At 41.5% G+C, this 25,320-nt stretch overlaps 1 protein-coding gene across 2 annotated transcripts in view; it reads left to right on the top strand.

Moving 5' to 3' along the window:
• The first annotated feature begins 1,221 nt into the window (after nucleotides 1-1,221).
• The window catches only part of KCND3 (potassium voltage-gated channel subfamily D member 3), a 134,725-nt gene continuing 110,626 nt past the window's right edge, over nucleotides 1,222-25,320 (top strand). For both annotated transcript variants that reach the window (XM_062595035.1, XM_062595034.1), the window contains exon 1: nucleotides 1,222-2,330. In XM_062595035.1, coding sequence (XP_062451019.1) covers nucleotides 1,222-2,330 — 1,109 coding nt within the window. The remainder of the gene's footprint in view (nucleotides 2,331-25,320) is intronic.

The following is a 25,320-nucleotide window of genomic DNA, read 5'->3' as shown; positions in this document are numbered from 1 at the left end:
TAGGGCCCCTAATGCATCTTATAGGATAATGGTTAGAAAAATGTTAGGGAAGTGAAAGTAAAAAGTTAAAACAAAAGTTAAATATTGTCAGACATCTGACCCAAAACCAAAAAAGAACAAGAAAATTCCTGGCTAGATCAGAGCTACAATAACTACTCAAATTTCAAGAGAGTAGTGTTGATTTCCAGTGCCTAAGGATCTGGACAACTTGGGGTATTTTTCATTTTAAAATGAATAGTGTGGTGAACTTATTTCAATTCAGTCTAACAGCCCTTTAACTATTAGGCTGAAGGACTTCTGCCTCTGGTAGCTAGGAAACAACAAGCTATCTTCCTACTGGAAGAGAGTTGTCCAAGTTTGGAGGCTCCCCCATTCTGATGTTCCTGGTCCTCTCTTGGTAGCTCAATCCAGAGTGTGCTTCCCTCTCCTAACAATGTATCTACCAGAACCTCCTTAAGCATTCACACTTGTGATTCAAGCTACTGCTGCTCAGATATTCTGAGCAATGCTCTCCCAAAAGCCAGAATTTTCCTCTGCTCCATTATAGTGATGCAGTATTTCACAACAGTAAAACCTGTCTTTAAATCCAAGAGACCAGAAAAAAATTTGCTGCCTAGCCCAGGTCTTTAATTAAAGGTTGAAGAAAGCTAATAAAAACCAGAGAAGTTTTTAATGTGTTTCTTCCAAATGACATTGTTCTTGGTGCAAAATTCATTGCATTTTGAACTTTTTTAAAACTAGAAACCCAGTTCTAGTGGCTGAATTGCAAGCTGATTTCACTGAAGCTCCTGGCTCTTTCTTGACAGCTGTAGTTAAACTGATGAGCACATGAGGCTTACACCTGGGGAATTATGGATTAGTCTTGTTTGTAAGGAAGCAAATATAAATTAGTGTGTTTATGCTACTTTTAAAATGCTTTTAATGAGGAATCATTTGCTATTCAAAATTTCAATCTATAATAATGCCATAACCTTGCTGAGCTCATTATCATGTGCCTTGTTTAACATCATTCTTCAAATGGGAGACTAACACAAGCTAGTTGTTTTAAGTTCTTGTGTATATACCAATCTATAAGTCTTTAACACAATGGGGCAAGATACCCTACTTGACTTTGTGTTGCTTTTCTGTTTTGTTCTGCATTTTAGATGGAACTGATCTGACTTCCAGCAGGTCCCAGAAGCAGCCAAACTGTCTTCTCCAGTAACAAGACCTGGAGTCATCATGGCAGCAGGAGTAGCAGCATGGTTGCCCTTTGCCAGGGCAGCTGCCATAGGATGGATGCCAGTGGCCAATTGTCCTATGCCACTGGCTCCAACGGAGAAAAATAAGAGGCAGGACGAGCTGATCATTCTCAATGTGAGTGGCAGGCGTTTCCAGACCTGGAGGACTACACTTGAGAGATACCCCGACACTCTCCTGGGCAGCACTGAGAAGGAGTTCTTCTTCAATGAAGACACTAAGGAGTACTTCTTTGACCGAGACCCTGAGGTCTTTAGGTGCATCTTAAATTTTTATAGAACTGGCAAGCTACACTATCCAAGGTATGAGTGCATCTCTGCTTATGATGAAGAGCTTGCCTTTTATGGGATCCTCCCTGAAATCATTGGGGACTGCTGCTATGAAGAGTATAAAGATAGAAAGCGGGAAAATGCAGAGCGGCTGATGGATGACAATGACTCAGAAAACAACCAGGAAGGTTCCATGCCATCCCTGAGCTTCCGGCAGACCATGTGGCGAGCCTTCGAGAACCCCCACACCAGCACCTTAGCCTTAGTCTTTTACTATGTCACTGGTTTCTTTATTGCTGTCTCTGTGATCACTAATGTTGTGGAAACTGTCCCTTGCGGCACAGTGCCTGGAAACAAGGAGCTTCCATGTGGGGAGAGATATGCTGTGGCTTTCTTTTGCTTAGACACAGCTTGTGTGATGATTTTCACGGTTGAGTATCTGTTGAGACTCTTCGCGGCCCCAAGTCGCTACAGATTCATCAGAAGTGTAATGAGTATCATTGATGTGGTAGCCATCATGCCGTACTACATTGGCTTGGTGATGACCAATAACGAGGACGTCAGCGGAGCCTTTGTGACACTAAGGGTTTTTCGGGTTTTCAGGATTTTCAAGTTTTCTCGCCATTCCCAAGGTTTAAGAATCTTGGGCTACACTTTGAAGAGCTGTGCCTCTGAGCTTGGCTTTCTCCTCTTTTCTCTCACTATGGCAATCATCATCTTTGCAACTGTGATGTTTTATGCAGAGAAAGGGTCCTCAGCTAGCAAATTCACCAGTATTCCTGCTTCCTTTTGGTACACTATTGTAACCATGACAACACTTGGGTGAGTATTACTTTTTCTTCTACTGAGCAGCAGGCAAACATATCCTAGGAGCTTGACTTCAGTTACTCTTTGAGGCTAAGCATGTTTCTGGGTGCATGTTCCAAAAGGGGCTGGAATTGTTATGGGCTCGATTCTTCTTTGCCTGACAACTTCTGGAATTTATGCCTATGCAAAGTTGCATAAAACACAAAATGCACTTACACCCACTTGACAAATACTTGGCATAAAGGTAACTGAATGCAGGAGGAGCAAGGCTGTGGAGTAGCAGGTCCTGTTTTGCACTCTGTCTGTAGGGGTGCAAAAAATGACATGAGTGCAAAGCAGTTGGCAACTACAGCTTGTGTTTTTTCAGACATTCATTCAAGTCACATTTTTTACAGAAAGTCATTGATGAATATTTTGCCTTTTATTTTTCCAATGTTGATCATTGTTTGCTTAACTGCTTGACGTGCCAGGAATTATAGGTTTGCTGAATTCAAATGGATGTTGTGGGCAGCTAAAATCCTGAAAATATTCAGTGATCACCAGGATATGATGTGTTTTTACTTAATTGAGCAGGGTATGGGTTTCTTGTCTGTGTCTACCTGTGAGTTTATAAAATAATAAGAACATACTGTAGCAGCTGCAGTAGAATTTCAAACACTTCTATGGACAGGTATAAAGGGAATGGTATGTGTAATCAAAGCAAAGGAAATGTAGCCTGGAGGACACTTTCTTTTTTTCCCCTCTTGTATTTCACTTCTGTCTAAGAGATGTTTCCACTGAGATTATAGATTTGAATTTCTGTTGCTCTAAACTAAAACCTTTGTAAGAATGACCAAACCCTTACCCTGACAGGATTATACAGAAGAAGGCAGGCTTTATAGGTTGATGTTTCAGGCACTTACAGAGTTACAGCTTAATGCAATCTCTGAATTTCATACCTCAAAATAATACGCTAAGTTTACAGTAACTTTGCAAACAGTTTTCCCACTGGAGAGTTCACACAGTTTAACATTCAGATTTAGACAATTCTCATTCTTGTAATATGGTGACCACTTTTTCTCTAACTGCTTTTGAGTTTAAACACTTCTCTGTGCCTATTATGCATGAACAGGCTCACAGTAGCACTTTAAAATTACTAAAACTGTAATTCAGCTCTCAGAAAGGCACAGAACCTCAGCATATGAAAATTATTAGCATTGAATTTCTTCATTCAGTGAAAATGTAAAATGTTTACCATAGTAACTAAAAGATCTTTTTTTCCTCATGTTTCAGTATCTAAACAAAGCTTGCAAGTTTGATTCATTTCTAGGTGGCAAAAACTAAGATCCTTGCCCTTGGAAAAGCAGTCAGCACTCACTTAGAAAAGTCAGCTTGGACTCTGGATCCCAGCACTGCCCTGACCCGTGGTTTAACTTTCCCTGTTTGGGCTCTCCCCATCCTGGTCAGTGCCCACCTACCAGTTCCCACCATGGTATCTGAGCGACTTCAGTGGGGCGTGATGTCCTGTGGCAACACACCATAGGTGGTTTGTTCACATATTCTCTCCCCATGAGGGAAACGAGTGAAAGTATAGTTCTATCTTCTGGTTTCTGTTTGATAAGGATCACTTCTCTCTTTCTGTCCGTACATACATGCACATTCATACATATATTGCTATATGTTTGTGAGAGGGAAGTTAAGGTCAAAGAAACATCTGGTGCTACTTGGGAACAAATCTACCTTGTAAAATGTATGCAGTGTGTGCTGTAGCGCAATTAATTCTCTGTTCCCATAAGTGACTTGGTCTTTTTCTCTTTCTTTTCCTTATTGAATACATGGATAGACAAAACAGAGTGCCGTTGAGCACTTTAAAGTGTCCTCAATCTGTTGTAATCACAGAAATTACAGATGAATGAGTGCTTTAAATGGGTTGACAAGAATTTAAAAAATCAGACATTTAAACATGGCTTTGTAAGATTTCATTGGAAGGGGACATATAAAGTGCTTTCAAAGCATTAAAGCTTAAACATCTAGTATTACTGATCTGGCACTTTTTGTTGGAGGATTTTAATTAAAATAGGTGTCTTTAGCAAATAGGCTATTGGCTAAGATTGCTGTGAGATCACAGGGTTGTAAGAAACTCAGAAACATGTACAATACCAGACACTGAAGAGAGAGATGTATGCCCTCTGACATCTAGCTAGCTACGATCCCATCCATCAGGTATTCAGCACTTTTTTTATCCAAACAGCAAAACCCAAACACTCTTCATGGCTTGCTAAAACCTATACTAGAAGCAGAAGTCATTACTATGAGCCCTGTTGGGCTTTTATGGCTTATGAACCCTATGTGGCTTATGAACCCTGCTGGGTTTTTAACCCATTTCCCATCAGACGAGCTCCGCAGAGCTCCTGCTGGATCCCTTCAGAAAGGCAGTTTCGGGGCTTGCTGGCTGAGCTGCTGCCCCTCAGCTGGGGCGGTGTGCCCGACACACCGCGAGCGCAGAGAAAGTAAGGCACTGCCGGCAGGCTGGCACCAGCCCTCGGCACGCACAGCCGCTCTGATACACGGGTTAACGTAACTGCACAGAAGTGAAGGAACTGTAGAAATGAAACGTTTGGCCCCAGCTGCTTTCCACCCTCCTGTCTCGCACCGTGTGGCATAGGCAGTTAATATCCCTGGGCCTCCCTTCTCCCTACAGAATCTTGCAGTTTTGAAAAATTGGCATTTTCATAAGAAAATTCATGTACAATCTTCCTCAGAAGTCATTTAAATGTTTGGAAGGATCTTGTTACTAATGAGAGTACTGGCAATTCCTATCTCACAGACGCTGCCAAAAATGCCGCCAAAATCTCTAACATGCTTCTTAATACGTCAGACTTTGCCTATTTAGCGGATGCCAGTTAGCTGTTTGCATTTCAGCAGTGCTCAGAGCTTTTATAAATATCTTAAATGTTATCCTCTCATTTGCCTTTAAAAATTTAGTAAGAATTTAGAACAAGAAACTACAAAGTATGCTAGTTTTTAACTCAGATCTATATATGTATGTATATTTTTTTCTTTTGAACATTGAAACATTTAAATCCAGATAACTGATCATTTTCCTGATACTAGGATTTCATTGTTTGTAACAGATTGATTTATAAAAGTGATTTAGAATATATAAAATAATGTTTCCCATGCTATTAAAGAATTTAAAAACTAGCTCAGAAAACAGAGAAAGTTTACTAACAACAGATAAATAGATCTAGCCTTAGGAAACCATTATCAGATGCTCCAGTTGACTAACATTAATAATAATAAAAAAAATCTAAGCCAGATATTTACTGGTGTAAATTAAATTAATTCAACAGAAACCAAGAAACTGTGGTAGCTTGTACCAGCCAGTCTCTGCCCTTTAGCCTTGTATGCAATAATAATATAGAAGGTCCCCATATGGTTTTTACTTTGAGCAAATGACAAAGAAACAAGCACAAAAAAGAAAATCCTTCAAAATTTTATAGGGTTTTGTCTCTCTTGCTCAGAATTTCACTTCCATTTTTTCCTCCTGTCATTCCAATGATAAGCATAACATTGACTGTCCTGGTTCTTTGCAGTTTTGCATCAGTTTTATCTTGGTGAGAGTCTATTTAGTTTAATGGAGCTCCACTACTTTACACTAACTGAAGGTTTTGCCCTCACCTGCTGCTGAAATACATTTGACATAGAGCTGTTTGGTGGCTGAGGAAATGCCGTGGCTGCTCCAGCTGCCGTGACGCAGAACAGCTCGGAGACACCCAAACCCCCAGCTTCGAACAGGGCATCCGCAGCACCTCTGCAGAGCAAAGCCTCTCCTGCCCATTCCCTACCAGAACAAACGAATATCTTGGTCATGATTCGTTTTAAATACCTAACCAGTGATTTTGATGGAGCTGTCTACTTCTCGGAAGGGTGCATGAGCACGGTCTTTCCACGAACATCAAAAAATAGGGTTGGATCTTGAAACTCACTGCTGTAAAATTCTCCTGCTGCACTGTAAGTCAGTTATTCCAGATTCGTAAAGATACAATTGAATTTCCAGATTGACCCATAAAGAAAAGCAATAAAAAAGCATTTCCTACTGAAGATGAAGCACTGCATAAAATAGAGTAAGCGCTGCTTTTGGTGGGGTTACTATGCAAATCAGGCATAAGAGTTTTGAGAAATCTAGGATGACTTGCAAGCTCCTTAGGTAGCTAACAACCCAAGGAGAAAGGTGCAACAATTTTTCTGGAATGGGAAACAAAGCAAAGGAATTAAATTATACTGACCCTGCATCTTTGATCCCTCTGCTGTGCTCATCAGCCCTGGTTCAACAGAGGCTGGTTATAATTTAGCACGATTTAAATTTTGCTCAGGAGGTTTTATAATGAAAGCATTATTCTTGGGTGCATCTTAAATCAGTCTGAATTACTGAAACAACTATTCAAAATTAATTTAAAATCAGCTATCCAATTCATGCAGAAACATTTCTCTCAAGAGGCCAACAGCTACCCATCCTCTCTCTTGCCCTTCTGTAAAACGCCAATAAAATAAACAGTAGTTTTGCCAGCATCCTTTCTTTTTTCTGCAGGAGGTGCTGACTTCCTTGCCCCACCGCCGCAGTAATGCGAGCACTGCCAAAAGGAGCTGAGGAGCACGGTGATCACTCCCATCATTGGCGTGCACGTCTCTCTCTTGGCTTTTAGCTAACTTGATACATAATAGACATCAGTTTTCTATCTGTACCGAGGCAGTTTAATTACCATAAACTTTGTTACTTTGTTACCAGAATACTGTTTTTATTTACTTTTAAATGTTTGGTTTTTGAGGGGCAGCCGTATGTTTACAGGCCTGTCAACACGCATTACGAACAAGGCCGCAGCGCTAGACCTCTCAGGCAACTAAAACCCACACCATTTTCACCCAAAGAGCGTATTTTCCCAAGCTTTTTGTAACTGTTTTCCTTCCACCCAAGAGCAGTACGTTCCAGACTCTCGGGCGGTGTCTGTGACTGGCAACGCAGGAACGAAACTTCAGGCGAGAAGACTAAGCGCCCCACGTGCCCGCACAAGCACTGGAGAGCGGGCGGTCCCCGAGGGCAGCTCGGCGCCTCGCGGCCCGCTCCCGGCCCGCGGAGGGCAGGGCCCGCACCGGCACCCACAGCGGGCAGCCTCCCCCCGCCACAGCTGCCCGTCCGGGCGCTTCGGAAGAAAAGGGGAGAAGGCTCAAAAACTCGCTTCAGTTATCTTCTCCCTGTCTTCCTTACCGCCCGCGCGGATGTGCTGGTTTTTGCCATCACCAGCCCGCTTTCAGATTTGGCTGCACCCGGTCAATGGGTTCGAAAGACAACACAGTCGTGCCTACAGTATTGATTTAAGGAACCGAGTTAGCCCTAGGAAGGCAAGAAAACAGTCTTGCTGGCCTGGCTATATCAACACCCTGATCCAGATTAACATCTGAAATTTCTCACAGGATTTTTTTTTTTTTTTCTATTTTGATTTATCTTCATTCAAGCTGATACCTCTGCAGCACACGGGTGAGAGAGGGAACTGACACTTGATCAGTCATTTCTGAAAGAAACATCATTATTTGTTATGTTTATTTCTTGGGCTTTTTTTTATTGGTATTCAATCACTGGGAAGAAATAGGATGAAATTTAAGTAGTGAAATAGTGTGTGAAATAGTTACTGCCAAGCTGTTGACAGCTGGTCTAGTATAAAGTTACTGAATACTGACCACATTTCTTGCAAATGCTGCCAGCTACCTTGTGAACAGAGATTTTTTTTTCAGTTATTTCTCCAATGGAAAGTACTGAAAACATTCAAGCTCATAGTAACCTTCATTAACTCTGCTTCATGCAAACTAAGAGGCACTTGCAATGTAAGGAAAATAATAAATCATCTCTGGAGCACTGCTACTCTATAGGTTCTCCTGAAAGATCGCGGTTTGGTGCAGTATTTTGTGTGTCAGTACTTCAGTAACTGCCATTAAACTGAATCAGAAAAATTGCTTTAATAGAAATGCTACTTTGCATACTTAACATCAGCAATGGGAAGATAGATGAGACGTGGGATGTTTCCTTTGTAATGTGAGGCTCTAAAATTTCCTTCCTAGTCAACAATTCCAATATCCACAGGCCAAAAAATAGCTTGAATTTGATATACAGAAAGTCCAATCAGACAACAAATTGATGGAGCTATACAAAGAAGCCATTTTCTTGAGCTTTCATTCTCTTGACTCCAGCTTCATCTTATATGAAATGTGTATCATTTTTCTTCCTCTAATAGATTTACTGATACTGTGTGCAAAATGTCTTTGTATTAGAAACTACAGATGGAACTTTTCCCTTCACTATCTTGATGTAAATCCGAGTCAAGCGTCTCATTTTTGAGTTATTTCTATTCACCAGAACCCCAGAAGTACTAAATACTCTCGTTCTTTCCCAAAACAAGTGAAATTCACTGGATTTTTTCTCCATCTTAAAGAAAATATTTATCTGTCTTTAGGCTTTTTGAAGTTTTGGATTTGTAATGATTGCACATATGTGCAAACACATTTTTAATGGGCAAGACAAAATAACTTTCCTTTAAGCTAAATTTGTTGTGTGAGAAGTAAGTTATTTTGAATAAGGCCAAGTAAAGGTACTGACTAAAATTATAATGTGACTATTAAATTTAGCAGTGGGAGCTGTGGCAAAGATGCATCTATAGCAACTGATTTAAGAAATTTTCTATGCTTCTCTTTTTTTTTTTTTTTTCACTTGCTTTCTAGTCTGCATCATAGTAAGTGCCTGAGAAATGTAGATTCAAGATAACATTGTATTTTCCCTGGACATGAAGGGAAGAGATTGGTTTGCTGACTGGACCTGAGCTATTTTTAGTCTCATAAAATGATAATTTCATAACAGCACTGACCCAGTAAAAAGTAATTAGTTTACAGAGATCAATAGAAAATAAGGGACACAGTAGCCACTGTCAGTATGAAAGCAGAGAAAGGGGAAGTGAAGTTAAAGGCCGTGCATCAAATTAGCCAAAACTAATTATGTCTCTTAGCTGATTACAGTTCATACAATTGAAATCAGTTTTAAGTGTAAATTGCATAGAACAGCCGTAGCTTTCCCTTACAAGTACAGAGAGAATTTCTGAGACCTGTGTCTTCGCAACCCTTACAGTTAGACCTCGGTCGAGGTTAATCCTCTACTGCAATGACTGCCAATAACCATCCTAAGTCTTTGTAGGAGACATCTGCAAATAACATGCTTAGTCAGATGCTTTCTCGGCATGGATTCAGTATGCGACCCTCCCAAAATATGAAATGAAAGTCCTGCCCTAATTTAATATTAGGAAAGCAATATAAAAAAAATCGTTGTTATTTTTTAATGGCTTCCATCTGCTCTGGGCAGCTGAAACCAGAAGAGACCCAAAGAAGCTTATTTCTAAGCAATGGAGAAGCATTGGAGGAACTGTAGTGAGAATGCCTACTAAAAAAAGGAAAAAAAATACAAAAACCTGTGAGATATTCAAAGCAACTTTTTCAGCTTACTCTTAAACAGCATTCTTCCCTGTCATCCATCACCCTACAGCAGGGACTCCAGTCCTGGGGCAGAGGTTCTCAGCTGCCTCCTGGCTCTTACAGCGACTATCACCATCGTTACCAGTGTAATTCAGTACTGATTTCAGGGCAGACTGTGTATGATTCTCATTTAATGCAGGCCACGCTTTCATATCCTTCCTACCAATCCATGCAGAAGAACACAGGGACAGAGCTGCCACAGCACATTATCAGAGGACAGAGCAGGTTTATTTATTTTTCATGTAGCACAGGCCTCAGAAATGGAGATCTGAATGGATATGGATCCAGCTGTTGCTTTCCCTATTACCCGTAGAAATACTCAGAGCACGTGCTCTCGTGCCTTACTCTGGCAGCTTGAGGACCCATCGGTCACCTCTGGCAGCATCTCCAGGCCAGCAGAAGGGCTCTGGCGTTACAAGACCATCTCATGATGGACATCACAGCCCCACAGAAGTTCAAGAAGGAAAGAACTACAATGAGGTCATTTTTCCATTGCCCTCCCACCTCTAGTTGCTGCAGTATCCAGCACAGAGATTTTTTTTGTCAAATTCCACCACTTCCACTGTGAATTTATTATCATTTTTCTTCAAGGCAGGCAGACTGCTGGATGTTTTCTTAGCTTAGTGCCATTCCCTCACCACTTACATACCATCCCACAGCAAAATACTGTCACTGGGCTTCCTGTGGAGTAAGCGGTGGCATCATAGCAAAAAGGGAAGCAAGACACTACCAGAACAGATATCAGGTCCACATCATGATTTGACTGTTAGCTGCCACATCAGCTCACAGCAGCGTGTGAAGGACGGGGGAACGCAGCCGCTGCGCTGTTCCTGGCAGCCGAGGTGCTTCTCCCCGGAGCTGCTCACAGGGGAAGGTGCTGACAGACAGACAGGACTTAGCCAAGACCAACAAATCCAACCCTGCACACCAGGAGTCGGGCTGGGTGGCTGCATCCACAGGAGCCTGGGAGCAGCAACAGTCCTCTGCTGCTTGATGATGAAAAGCAGAAAGTGCTCGTTTATGCCCAGAAATAGGTCCCTCGAGGAACTGCTGGATTTCCTCACCCTGGGATTTCCTCACTGCACCGCACAGGTTTTACCGCAGCCACGACACAGTAACAAACAGTCCCTCTCTGACCAAAGTCTTAAGGTTTGAACAGATAAATCAACAAATAGGAGCAATGGAGGCAGAAAGGTGGTTCACCCAAGTTTTTGAGAAGAAAGCTGCAGCTAGAACGGAGCTCACCCTCCTCATAGACGAGTAATACCCGCAGGAACAGACTGTTGTCTGTTTAACTATTTACCACTGCTACATTAGAACACGTTCAAGGGCTGTAATTCACCTCTTAAGGTTACAAGCAAGTGTCAAAGAGTTATTTTAAAATCAATATCTAACAGAATGCTATTGTTCCAACATTAAAAACCTGCTGGGAAATTACTAGGAGGCATGTGGCAAGTCAAATCACTACCTGCCAGGGAAGGAAACAATTCATTACTTCTCTAGAAGGTGCAAGTCTTCACTAGTTTTTCTTTCTGGTTTTCAAAAATGATGCTGGAGCATCCGGCTCCTTCCTTCTTTTGTTAGTTTGTGCTCTCGTTCCTTTGTTCTCTCTCTCCTGTTAAGGACTCTTCCCCAATTCCTACCTGGGGCTGTGAAGAGCTTGGATCTGGGCACTAACATTGTAACTGTTCCTCTTCCTGATGGATGAATTTGCGTATGAATTATCTCTCACCTATAAAAGCATCTGCAACAACAACAAAACCAAAATGGGCAGCCACTCAAAGTCATTTTATGAGCAGGCTCTTCACTGCGAGAATTCGAGACAGCCATTGAGTAGATCGCCTGGGGAAGCCTGCTGCTTTAATCTTGGCCTGCCATCTGTGGCAAAATTAAAACACAGATCAGCTTTAGCTTTTTGCCTTTAGGACTCTGGGAAATTTGGCTGATGTACGTCCCCAGAAAGCCCTTCAGAAGGACTGCTTGCTTCTGAAGAGAGCAGTCCTGCAGAATCAAGCTATGGCCCCTGAAACCTGAGCTTAAACACAGAAATGTAGAGGTCTCAGTGCAACAGTGTTGTGCAGTCACCTAACAACAATGTCGAATAATTCAAGTAATAAGTCCTACACTTACGGAGTGAAGCAGTTTCTGGTTATTGAATGTGTACCGGCATATGAGTTTGCTGAATGCTCCTGTGCTAATGTGCTAACACTAGAGAAAGAACGCCTTGTCATGGATGAACCTCACCAACCTTCCTTGCAATAGGCATGGGTCAATGCTGCCAGGTTCACTTTTTAACTGTTCCTGCAAATCAGGCCTCAAAATCACCCTCAACATTTTGACGTACATTTATTTTTTTATGACTGGTGGTTATTTTTCACATGCTTATTGCTTTATTCTTTCTGTACATGTGATTCTCTTTCGCCATTTATAAGATACAAATTGCTGCTACTTTTTCTCATCTTGCCTGTAGCTACAGGCTTTCACATCAGACGTGAAAACAGCAGATGATGAAATCTTCAGTCACTCTCAGCCTTTACTATTCAAATTCACAATCTTGAGATAACAAGACTTCACCCCACAACCAGACAGTCCCTTTATTTCTTCTCTGTACTTACGAAAACACTTCTTACTATTATTTTATTCTGTATATTTTCTCACTCAGTTGCCACAGTCCCCATTTCCAACTTTGTATGCTCTTTATGCAAGTCATATGTTTAATCTGAAGACAACAAATCATCAGCAGTACACATTTTTTCTGTATCTGTATGATGTCTAGCAAGGGAGCATCCTTAAATATGATTTATAGTCAGTATGATAAATACAAAAATAACACATTATTTTTCAATTGAAAAGGAAAAAGCAAGTCAGCTATTCTTGCAACCTAATGCTTGGCAGAAGCAAGCTATCTTCAAAAGGAAAGCTAAAATGAGAGAGAGAAAGCTGCACTGAGCTGCTGTCTCCTAGAGTGCATATACATTAGTGTCTTAGTTTGGATCAGGAGTGCACTTTGAAAGTAAAACTCTCAATCATCCTGTGCAGTTTGGCTCACATTGTGAAGAGGTTTCAGGGCATGCAAACTGGATTCCTGATGAAATACAGCTGAAGGATGCACTCCAGGAATGCACCTAATGTGCTGTTATTGCTAATGGGCATTCAGCCCATGGAGCAGACTAGAACTTGTCTAAAATTAATCCTCCCTGAGACGCATGTGGTACAGATGCTGCATCCTCTGCACTAGCAGTTTCATTCTAGAGATCAGCTCCTTCTGAGCCACACTACTTGATAACACAGTCACAAATTTACTCTTTCCCTGCATTTGATTTCAGAACTCATCCTCAATTTGTCATCTTGTTTGTCGACTTTTGAGGTTCTGATGGTTTCTTGGCCTTTTGTCATCAATATTAAACTGAGAAAAGCTCCCATTGCTTCTCTCTTCCTCTTTAGAGAGAAAATAGGAGTAGGCTGCTGTCGATTTAACAGATTCTGACACCTCTGTTACTCCACAGAATGAGAGCTTTTTTCTAGTAATCCATATATGACATGAGTAGAAACAGGACTTAAATTTACCGCTCTGAACATGAATCAATGAAGCATTATTGCCAACACACATCCTTCACTGTCTCATAGTTTGGTGGTTCTGCTGGTTCAGAAAGATTTAGAACCCTGTCTCCCACCCAGCTTCACACCTGTGAGATATCGTTTTTATCAAGCTCACCTCTGATCTCTGCATGATTAACCAAGGTATGAAATCTCTAGCTTCTGCTGTCTATCTATGTGCTTTAAAACTTCAAGTAAGACCACTAGATTGTGTACAGATGGGCAATCACGGTCAGCTCACAGGAGGCAATCACAACTTTTACTTGGTGCCTCTCTCGTTTTCCTGCCTACTTACATCTGCCTAACCGTCTGTTCATCAATCCAGGGAGCATCCATCATGTAATAGGATGAGTTCCACTGAATCAGACACTCTGCTTCAGTTCACGAAATGAGCTGGCAGGATATTCTAGCCTTGGCACACCACATGCAAAAAACTTCCGCCCTTTTAGATATTTTCTGCTATAGAGGAATAGCAGACCAGATCAAATAATGGAAACATTCATTGAGCAAGACAGCTGTTGAATGAAAATATGCAAATCAACTCAAATTAGGTAAAAATCACCTTTCTTGCAAAAGGTCAAAACAAGTAGTAAGCTGGGCTGAAGGGATACAAGATTTTGGGCTGAAGAGGGCTGAGCAGGATGAATTCCACCAGTAATGAGCTTAGTGAATAAGCTCATTACTTAATGAGCTCTATTGAATAAGCTTGATTTCCAGTTTAGGGAAAGCCTTCTGAACTGATAAAATGTAGGTAAACAATTCCAGAGGTTTACATCCAAAAAAATATATCCGTAACTCAAGAATGAAGTCACTGTCATTGATAGATTTTCTTGCAGGTGCGGATGACAAGACTGCAATACCTCATTGCTTACTTCTTACTGAGGGAACATAAGCATACAGCAACCACAAATGGATGGATAGGAAAAGCAGTATAACTTTCCAGTTTTGACCTTTCTTTTCACGCTCCTTTCCAAATTCAGAGGGAAAAAAGGATGTATGCCAACACGACTTGTTAAAACACGCACATCCTCATAACTTTCCTTTGGCATTATCTTAGAACTGTTCTGCTCTCCATTTAAGTCAACATAGCGCTGGACCAGGCAACCTCCAGAAGTCCTTCCCAACCAAAATTATTCTATGATTCTGTGAACAAATAGACCTAAAATAGCCTATCTCCATGGATCTCCATCTGAAGCCCTGATCTTACTTGTATGGCCTAGGAAGGTAATGTCAGACCAGATGCCAACTTAAAGGTCCCGAGGAATTGCCCAGTGGAAGGCTCACATCCATGCTGTCCTGTGACAGCTCCTTTGGCTGATTTATTACAGGATGGTATGAGTCTTCAAATATTTAGCCTATAAGGAAAGGTCTATTATATATGCACATGCAGCTCAACGTAATTTTCCAATTGCATTGGCTTGGAAAAGAAAGGAAAATATGAGAGTTCAGAGAAGGAGAACAGAATTCCAGATGTTGAAAGAAAAATCTTTAAATTTTATTTTTGTCTTCCACATAGTAACATTTGTCTTCATTTTTACCATTTTTTTTTTAGCTAGCCAAAGATTTTCAGCAGATACTCTGGTACTGTTATAACAATCCAGCTCCCATAATCACCCCATTCCTTGATATTGCTATCTTTATCTTGGCCCTCTATCATCTGCGTAGAGCTGAAAATATTTGAAGAGGAAAAGGGAAATTAAAGAAAATACTTAAGATCTGCAGTAAGAACAAAAAAAAAAACCACTGGTAACTTTGGGGAAAAAGGAGGATTTTTGAGGAGAAAACAGGTGTTCAGTCTTTAAAAAGACAAATATTTATACCTATGCACACATGTTCTTAAGTGTATATGTCACAGAGTAAATAAATGTGCACACAGTTTGCTTGTATGTGTCAGTCTAGATTCATATGAATACAGTGTGAAAGTCTGGCACCAAACATACTATGAACTGAAAACGAATCTCAGTAGCTTTTGTGATTCATTTTTTGTCAGATGCAAAAGAGGACTCTGTAGCTTCCTCATTAGCTGTGTCCAGTGTGGTTCATTCATTAATGTAGCACATAAAACCTGCTATTCAGATGAGGCTGTGGCTGCAGCTATATGCTTCAGTCTAGGACTCTTTTACTGACAGCTTTGACAATCTCTTGCAATTTCATGTACGCAAATATTTTTTTCATGGTTCTCCCACTATGATCACAATGTGTATCAAGACTAACTTCGCTGTCGTCAGTGAGTTACATTCAGGAAAAATGAGTGTAAATGACAGCTAAACTGGGTTCTGTGGATCTGAATAGAAATGTGTGTAATTCAGGAGACATACGGTGCACCACTTTTATAGAAAAGTCATTAGGGCAATAGATGCCTTCTAACTTTGGGTCCTACACAGAGCTGTATCTCATCCCTTCATGTTCACCAGTGCTTTCCTCAGATATTCTGCAAACAGCAGAGATTTCTAATCCTTAGTATTAAATGCAGTATTGTTAAGGCATTCAAGAAAACTGTTGCAAAGAATTGGTATGTAGCACCAATTCTTGGCAATATTAAAACAGAGTGGGCCGACAGTGCTTGTACTACTTATAGTGCTTCACTATACAATAAATTAAATCCACCTGTTAAATCATCACAAACTGTGAGAACGGGTATTTGTCTGAATATGCATGCATACCGAATGCTCTATTTACAACATGAAGTACTTATGATGAAAAGTGTTGGCAACTAAAACCACCTCAGATGAGGATTGTGGAATTTTGTAGGAAATGCGCATAACTAATGCATCCTCCGCTCAGAGGAGCAGCTTCTCAGCGCGTGCAGGCAAGCAGACAAATTCAACCACCAGCCACAACAGCATGCAGAAAGAGGCACAAGACGCCGCACAGACGTTAGGCAGTCATAGTGCCTTTGCTGAACTCGCTGTACCGTATAATGCAGGGCTTAACACGAATGAGTACTAACAGTGGCACTGCAACAGAGCAAAGCAGCAGGAGTTGCAAGGCAGTAGTAGCCGAGTTTCTGCGGGAACAGACAGGGCAGACAGCTTTCCTCTACCTTGACGTGTTTCATTTAATTGATCACTCTTAACTTGCCTTGAGCCTCATTGCTGGGATTGCAAAGAAAGCATCCGCCTCTTTCTCTGAAGGTTATCATCACATTTGATACAGAATACCATAAAACATATTGTAGAAGCAGGGTGTCATGTGCCCTGCATTTCTGGAAAATGTTTCTCCCTCACGAGCTGTCACAGTGGTTTAGTGTAATGGGCTTCTGAGGACCAGACAGAAATGTCAAGGGACAAGGTGAAGGGTTTTTTCAGATGGCAGTTATCATTTCCCTCATCCAGTCCTCTCATCAGGGAAAGAGATAAATGAAATGACAACAGTTATCTTTGCTTTTGGGCAGGCTCTCACTCTGGTTCATACCAAATGCTTCATGTGAACAAAGGAAAATTATGGCAACTTTGCTCCTGCCCCAGCAACTTTCAACAGATGTTTTGGGAGGATCTGTGGCCACTTGTCAATTAGTTTTACGAATCTCTGTGCAAAGATTCTCAGCATCAAGTGGGATTTCTTAAATTCAGCCTCTGCTGTGAAATGGCAGAGGTCCAAAGTGTTGTTCAACGTGTTCTGTCCTTCCTGGACCCCTGACAGCAGGCAGCTGGTCCCACTGCAGCCTGAGATGGAGCGAGGTCACACTTTCTATCCCACTTTTAGTTTTGGTGGCCTCAGGAATCAGATGTGAACTCCTACAAATAGAAAACGATGTCCAAGGGTTCACATATTGCTAGTTGCTGGGCAATAAACTTTATAGATGGGGAAAAAAACCCTGATACACCGAATCCACAGCTTTATGGAAGTTAACCAGGTAAACATGCTTAGTCAAATATCCCTCTCATTCCAAATTTGGACATGTTCCAGTTATAACTGTACTGCAAGATAAGCACTGTCTCCATCGCACAGGAAGAACTAAGAGAACTGAGGTCCAGAGAGAGAAGGTGACTTGACAGTGGTCATGCAGTAAGTACATCAGTAATCAGCTCAGATGGCTTACTTCCAAACTTGCAATGTAATCTAAATAAAATATCAAAGGACCTGATCTCCCCTCATAGATAGAAGGGCAGATTACTGAAAAAAATCACACAGAATTTTAGATGATGGAATAAAAGATGTTCTACCTCTCTATATTTTCCTGCTTTATAGGGAAATACCAAAAATTATTTAGCCAAATACAAACAGAAGTTGTTCCTTTCCAGAAGCTGATTTATCATATAATGATAGAATACCATAACTAACAAATCTGCAATGTCATCATGCCAAGAAATGTATATATATATGTAGAGAAGCACATTTAAATCTCACCAGGGTTTGCCAAAAAGTTGTCATTCAATTAAGACTGCAGATGGGTCCTCTATGTTTGCATTAGTAAATTGATGAAGTAGTTATATCTCTTCCACATCTGCCTTACCTATGAAATGCTCAAAAGTATTTCTGCTACTGTATTAGCCTTTCCTCATATTAAAGTTTATCTAAAATTTATCTGTTTTAATAATTACAGCTATGCATTCTAACAGAAAACAGTCTATCTGTATACAACACTTAACACTTAGAATAAATGAACTTCAGTGTCTCAGGCAGTTGGGCATTTTTGAAAATTTTACCTAGAAACTTATTACAGTGGAATATATGCACTTTACAACAAATAGTGCCACACAGTATGTAAAATGTTAGATAGCAGTAAAATCAGTTCATTTAAATTACAGTGTAATGTAAGGTTTTGAGCTTTTACTATATAATCCATTTGAAAGTATTCTTGGATATGCTGTTTTATGGTAAAACTGGATTTGTGGCAAAACCTTGCCTACAAAATATAGCCCAAATACTTAGCACAACAAAATGTAATCATAGGGGTCAATCTGCCATCTAAGATGCAATGCATTCTGTAGATCCTCATAATATCTTTTCTTCCTCTCATCTTTTAAATGCAATTATCTGTTCCAGTTTGTTGAAGACCAGGTTAAAGCAATAAAATCAAAACAGCATTGTAATATTATATTTTATGGCAAAAGACTAATGTCTCTTCTAGTCCACAGCTGTAAACGTGATAAACCCAAACCAGATTTCATATAATCATGTAGATCTTTGACTGTCTTTATTCATACTGTTGTGGGGATAAGTGAGTGAACTTAGCTGCCACCAGAGCATTTGCTTTCATAAAATATGTCAATATGTCTCCTGCTTTCCTGAGCTCCTCTAACACCCGGTCCTATAGATCCAGACATCGACATCGCAGCTTTCATAACTATTTTCCCTCTTACTGCTTTCCTTTTCTTTCTTTAATATTAATTGATGTTGAGAGAAAGATTAATTGGGAAATTAAGAGCAGACTTGGAGTTCCCAATGCCCCTAAGGCTCTCCTGTTCTTTCTGTGTACAGATTCACAAGTCTTTGGTCCTTTTTTGATAAGCAAAGCTATTTAGCTAAGACAGTGTTTTCAATAGTAAGTAGCACTTAATAGTCTCTACAGCAGAATCTCCATACTGATAAACTCTAGCTTAGTTTAGTTCTTGAGCATTCCTCTGATACAACACAATTTACCTGTTTAACTTGGAAGTTACAGAACAAAGTAGAGCTGTTGTGAATTTATTTTATTGCTGCTCATAAAACACGATGCTCCACTGATTTATATCAGATGAGGACTTGGCTAGTCAATGAAAAGAATACCTCTCAAATTTGTCCCTTCAAAGATGCGAAGCCTATATATCACGGGAGAATGCTTAAAATAAAATCAACATGATTTTCCTTTCACTTCCCTGGTAACTCAGAGCTTAAGTTCAGAAGAGGTAGTTCTATACATATTACCATATTGGTTTCATCATCATTTCACTCCTCTTCCTCTCAAGTCTCTCACAAAAAAGTCTGGATTAAGTTTAGGAACAGAAGCCCTGAATCAGGAGTGTGTGCTTAATTCCATCTTGTGTTAGGATTACACTTAAGCATGTAGTTAAACACTGCTCTGAAGGTGACACTCTTGTGAATCATGGCCAGCATTTTAGAAAGAAATCACAAGAAATGACATATTGGGAATTTTCACTATTTTCCCAACCCATGAAATAGGAGAAATCTTGGGCTAATCAATTACTCTAAATTCACATAAGCATAGTAAGATCTTTCCAACCACATCAGTACAGACAACAGTGATTTAAAAATATGTATTAAGATGTATAGAAGATTGAACAACATTTGTGCAGTTCTGCTCAAACCACCTGCAAATACAGGAGAAAAAAAAATAACAAACCTCAAATTGACTGAGAAGACTTTTCCTGTATGATGCTTGCGCATCTTATGAACAGGCCAGCTTTTCAGCTGACAATGTGTCTGGGCTGTGCTACTTTTTGAGAGTCAGCGTTAATAATAACAAATGCAACAAATTACCTACTTAGTCAGTGGACAGAGTCCAGCCTTGGAATTTAAAAACAATCACTCTGCCTAATCGTTATTCACTGCGTACATTTTACTTGCACAGATCTGTCACTAGTTAGTAAAGTAGCACAAGATGACTGTCAACTTTAAGCCCTTCATGCAAGATTCATAATGATATAGCTGGAGACCACAGCACAATATTTACAAAGCACAGAAATAACAGGTAAATTCACGACTCTTCTATGGAAACATGCTGAAGAAAAGGAATTGAGTAGAAGACGCAGGCCACAGTCCAATGCATACATTGGGCTCAAAGGACACCTTAAAATCTGCCATGCACTGTTTTGAAGTCCCACGAATGTAGTGAGTGTATTCTTAGTCATAATACTGTATGAATGCAGCCAGGAGACAAACAGAGCAAGTGGGTATGAATAAGATTCTTGAAGATTATATGTAAGATGTGAAAAGCAGTCACATCATTATGTATGATAAAATATAACCATAAAAGAAGAAATTGAAGGCCTGAATCATTAGGCAGTCATCTATGTCAGTATGAAATGATTTTAAAATGCTACCATTCAGATATGGTGGAATACATTATCCCTCTTGCAAAAACAGTGTTATTAGGTAGAAAACAAGGACCACTGCATGAAGGGCAGCCCTGAGGAAAGATGTGGCAGAAGCACAGGCCTTACTGTTCTCTATCTAGCAAAGCTCATTATTTCCACACTGTTTTTTCTTTCTAGATGATGCTCCAACTTTTATATAATTTTAAAAGAATTCGGTCTGTAGAGCTAGATAGGTCTGTGTCTAACTAGTTGCAGTGGAAGATGTGCATCCACAGTCAAAGGTACAATATGACTTTTACATATGTTGCCCTTAATTTACTTAGCAACAGTATCAAATATAGAGTTTTTATAGTAGAATTATAGTAAATTCAGTGCATATACATGTCAAAAAATTGTTCTTCATCTGCTGAAGTATTCAGTTAAAGTTCATCACTAGTCAGCGAAAGAAAGAAGGGAGAGAGGAATACAACACCCTATTTGATATATGTACACTTGGCAATATTTTTCTAGTCTGTGCATGGGTCTATATACAAGCAAACAATCTGAATAATGATCTAATATACACATGAAACATATAAAGCATCACAAGCAGAGTGATGGGAATGAAGTCTAAAATATCAGAGATTAGGTTGATGAAGATTGTATGCAGTTGTTGACACAGAATTCCTCTTCCTTCTTAACAAATGCACCCTGTGGTCACAGATTACCTACCGAGTTTGCTTTGCCTGACAGCAGAGTTGCAAGAAATATTCTGTGAACTTAAGGGATATCAGCTTTATGCCTGTTGTGAATAATAGGCAATGTCAAGAATGATCTATTTAAAAACTAAGCACTACTCATGCTAGTCTTTCAGATATACATGATCCTTCTCAAGGTATCACATTAACAGGGTGAAGGGCTTGGCTCCTAGCTAATTTGTGGTGCAACTTAGACTGAGATGTTGAAGCTCATCCTCAACTTGTGGCTGCGGTCCACAGGCAGCCTGGGAGCAACTAAGGGGCAGAAGGCAGGAGACTGCTCTTCACACGGGATAAACACATGTGAATCTGCATGGCAAAACCTGCAAGCCAGCTGCACTGTAATTCGTTTTCCCGGTGGACAGTTTTTCATGGAGAAAGGATGCACAGTTAAGAGCAGCTTCAGGAAAGCCTAAGTGAAGGCTGTTAAACAGAAATTGTTTATTTGTTTCCCAAACACCTTTTCCTACTGTGACAACAAATATCATACTTAGTCCTCAGTCATCTTATCCTTTTGACAGATACATGAGCTACCAAGTAGGGCAGGGCGCAGGGAAATGCAGTTTAAGAACACTTTAGATACTTGTTAGTGCCAGTGCAAGCGTGGCAGATAAATTGCTAAGACTAAAAGACTGTCCTTTCTTAGGGATCTAAGGAAGATAAAGGCCTACAAGGACCAGATATTTCTACTGTTTTTCCTGTTGCTTTTATTCATCCTCCCAAAACGTTGTATTTTTCCTCCATCTGAGTCACACACTGCTTTTCTCTCCCTTACTAGAACAGTGACTTTGTGCTTCTTCTGTTTTTAAAAGAGGGGAAATGTGTGTGCTGCAAGCATGGAAGGTGACCCGAGTGCAAAGATGCCTTGCAATAAGCGCTACAGCAGTTGTAGCATTGCCGAGCCTGTAACCCTGTGACGGCTCTATGGAGTGAGCAGCTGGTGTCTGGGACCAGTGACGTGAGATGATTTCAGAGACTAATGTTCTCCCAGCTCACTATTGACACATGGGATGGGTAAATGAGATTTACTTTGGCATCTCATTCACTTCTCAATCCATCTTCTCAAGTACTTTTTTTTCTCCCCTCCAGTCTGTACATGGAAAGGTCAATCAGTTTAATTACAGATGTTAGACACACATGTGCCATTTGCAGATCTGTTCAGCATGCTCAGGCAATGGGAACTTAGCTGCACACTGCTACTGTCTTTGTTGCTGAATATAACAGCAGCAGGTTTCTTACTGCAGCAAAAAACCTCCCCATGTGGTCACTGGATTAGTAACAAAATAAATAACCAAACTGTATTGAGTTTTAATGACATTTCTGCAGCTTCACCAAGACTGTCAGAATATGTTACAAACATTTATTAAAGTTCACTGCCTTCCTAAATAAACATTGACATCTCCATCTTACAGATGGAGAATCAAAGTCAGCAGATGACTGAACTTCTATGCAAACCATACTATAAATATGTGGGCGCAACTCCAAATTCCCTGCTCCCATTTCTCTGCTTGGAGCAGGAGGCCACCTTTCCTCCAGTGGAGCAAGGGAATCTGTGCGATCGCTTGTAATACCCTCTACACCAAATTGACTATAGCAGATCAATCCCAAGGCAGCTTTGATCAAGTTATTCTTTGCTTCTTTAAAGATCCTGCCTTCTGCAGGAAGCGAGCAGTCTGACAGGGAATGGATGGCATTGAGATTTTCTGCCATTCGTTAAAGGAATCAACCCAGCACTTCTCCAGCCTCTGACAATACAGGCAGTTTTGATACCTATCATTACTCTCCACATCACAACTCTGTTTGGTACTCCTACCTTCAAGACCCTTTGAAAAGTAGAGGCAAAAAAACATTACGGGGTTATAAATGCTCTGTTGAGACTAGAATGTTGTTTCTATCTTTTCAGAGAAACTCACAAAATTCTACAGGGGTCAAGAAAAACAAACAAACAATAGATGCCTTAGTCTTTGAAAACGATTTCATAGAGTGTGTTCCAGGAATTCATACTGCAGTATAAACTTCACTTTGAAAAAAAGGGCCACTTTAAGATTTTTAATTGCACCCTAACCTTTCATTAATTGGGCTTTATCTAATGAGCCATATCACAATACTAGGTCTGCAACCCCTGCACTGAATGCAAACGGGCTACAGCCAGGGACGAGCACCTGAGGATGCCAGGCCCCAGTCTCGATGGCAGCTAATGGCACCATCGAGCACAGTAGGGAGTTTCTAATTATCCAGTGGCCTTTGTTTCACCAGAATTATTTTCAAAACAAACAACATCTGAAAAGCATTCCCCACATGCCACAAATTTTGACATTCGCACACCAGAGAGACATACACCAGCTCTAGAAAGTTATGGTTTTCAACAGCTCTGAAAAGTTGCATTTTAGATGTATTTCCATAGCAATGAATCTAGCAAATAATTTTGTCAGAAAGATTCATTTATGTACCTCACATTTATGTTTTCATGGCATTTTCGAAGTTCCCCAAAGCAACGGATTTTATGGCTAATAAAAGTAATAACCCCAAGGGCAGTAACTTTGTTAACGGTTCTGGTTGTGTGCGTGCTGTGGCTGCATCAGCGCAAAACACTTGAGGCACTGATCCTGCAAGACGCTTAGCATGTCCTTGGGCAAGCTTGGAGCTCACCCGTCACCTGCAACGCGCACAACCTGCAGGACGAGGCCGTACTGTGCGAATTCCAGGCTGGAAAGCCACGCAGCTGTCGGTGGTGAAGGGAACCGCAGAAGGGAACCGCACGCAAAGCGCAGGGGGAGCCTCTCGCTCCTCCGCCTCGTGCAGGATGCTTACAGCCAAGAGGAACAGCCAACCACAGCCTCAAAACACCATTTCTAGTCTTGCTCTCCCAAAGCTCAGGCTTCTCAACCTCAACTGCAGTAGCAAAATTTGGCCTTCTTCCTGCTGATCGTCTCCATCTTCCTACTCCTTGTGCCTTAACCCTCCCAGCTGCTGCTTAAAGCACGGAGGCCGTAGCGGGGCAGCTGTGTGCCGGGGCAGCCCCCGAGGGCAGGCGACGTCCCGCCGCCCAGCTGGGAGAGCGCCCGCCGGGGCCGCAGCGGCGCGGGAGCCCGCGCCGACCGCCCGGCCTCGCAGCAGCGGGAGGAACCCGAGCGGAGTCCAAGACCCTACGCGCCCCGAGCACGGGGCCAGATCGGCTCTGCAGCCTTCAGGCTGAGCTCACCGCAGCCTCCGCGGGCCTCCCGCTCTCCGGGGTGGCGCGGCAGCTCTCGCCCGCAGCCCTCCCCGGCGAGCGCCAGCTGTGCGGGGCGGCTGCCCGGCGGGCGCCACCTGAGCCCTCTCCCCTCCGCTCCCCTGGCCGCTGGCTGCAAAGGGTTCCCGGCAGAAACTCCTTCTCTCTTGGGTATTACAATGACATTTGTTCTAATTCTTGTTGACATTTCATTTCACACACTATTAAATGAACCTCTTCAGAAGGATGAAATAGGAATTTGCTTTAGAAGGGAGAAAAATAATGTGTGCTTTAGTATAAAACAAGCTCATGATTTATTCTTCTGATAATAGTTAACATACATGGTGCAAAGCATCCAGTCAACCTTAAGCCATACTGCTGTATTTCATGTAATACCGCACTTGGGGACTACGGCGGCAAAGGCACTAATATAACGCCATAGGTTTAGGTGCTTCTATTACTGTTATTATCGGCATTTTAAAACCAGTCATAGTATTTCTAACTAAACTAATTTTCCCCTCTATTTGTAAATAGAGTTGAAATGCTTTCTGTAAATATGCAGCGCTGCACCCAGACTAACTCGAGGCTGGGTGATGGAGAATAAGCGCAAGGGAACTTAAAAGAATCCTTTTCTGTTTGAGGAACTTAGCGATGACGCACGATATCGATCCCTCCCCTGCTGTGGCCGTACAGTAAGCAGACACCTGCCACGACGTAAACCGCTCACTTAGGAGGTGCAACGAGCTGCCGAAGGCACCCGCGAACCTCTCCCTGGTGAAACGGAGCAAGAGCCCCGGGGCGCGCCGCGCTCCGGCCCCGCGGCTCCCGGGCGGCAGGGCGTCGCGGCACGCGCGGAGCGCGCCGGGGCAGGGAGCGGATCCGGCAAACGGCTCCTGGAGAAATACTGCTTGCTCCTACTTTCAGTGGGC

This window comes from Rhea pennata, chromosome 25 (assembly GCF_028389875.1).
Source record: "Rhea pennata isolate bPtePen1 chromosome 25, bPtePen1.pri, whole genome shotgun sequence".
Taxonomy (NCBI): domain Eukaryota; kingdom Metazoa; phylum Chordata; class Aves; order Rheiformes; family Rheidae; genus Rhea; species Rhea pennata.
The sequence above is the reverse complement of the archived record's forward strand: the minus strand, read 5'-3'. Positions and strand labels throughout refer to the sequence as shown.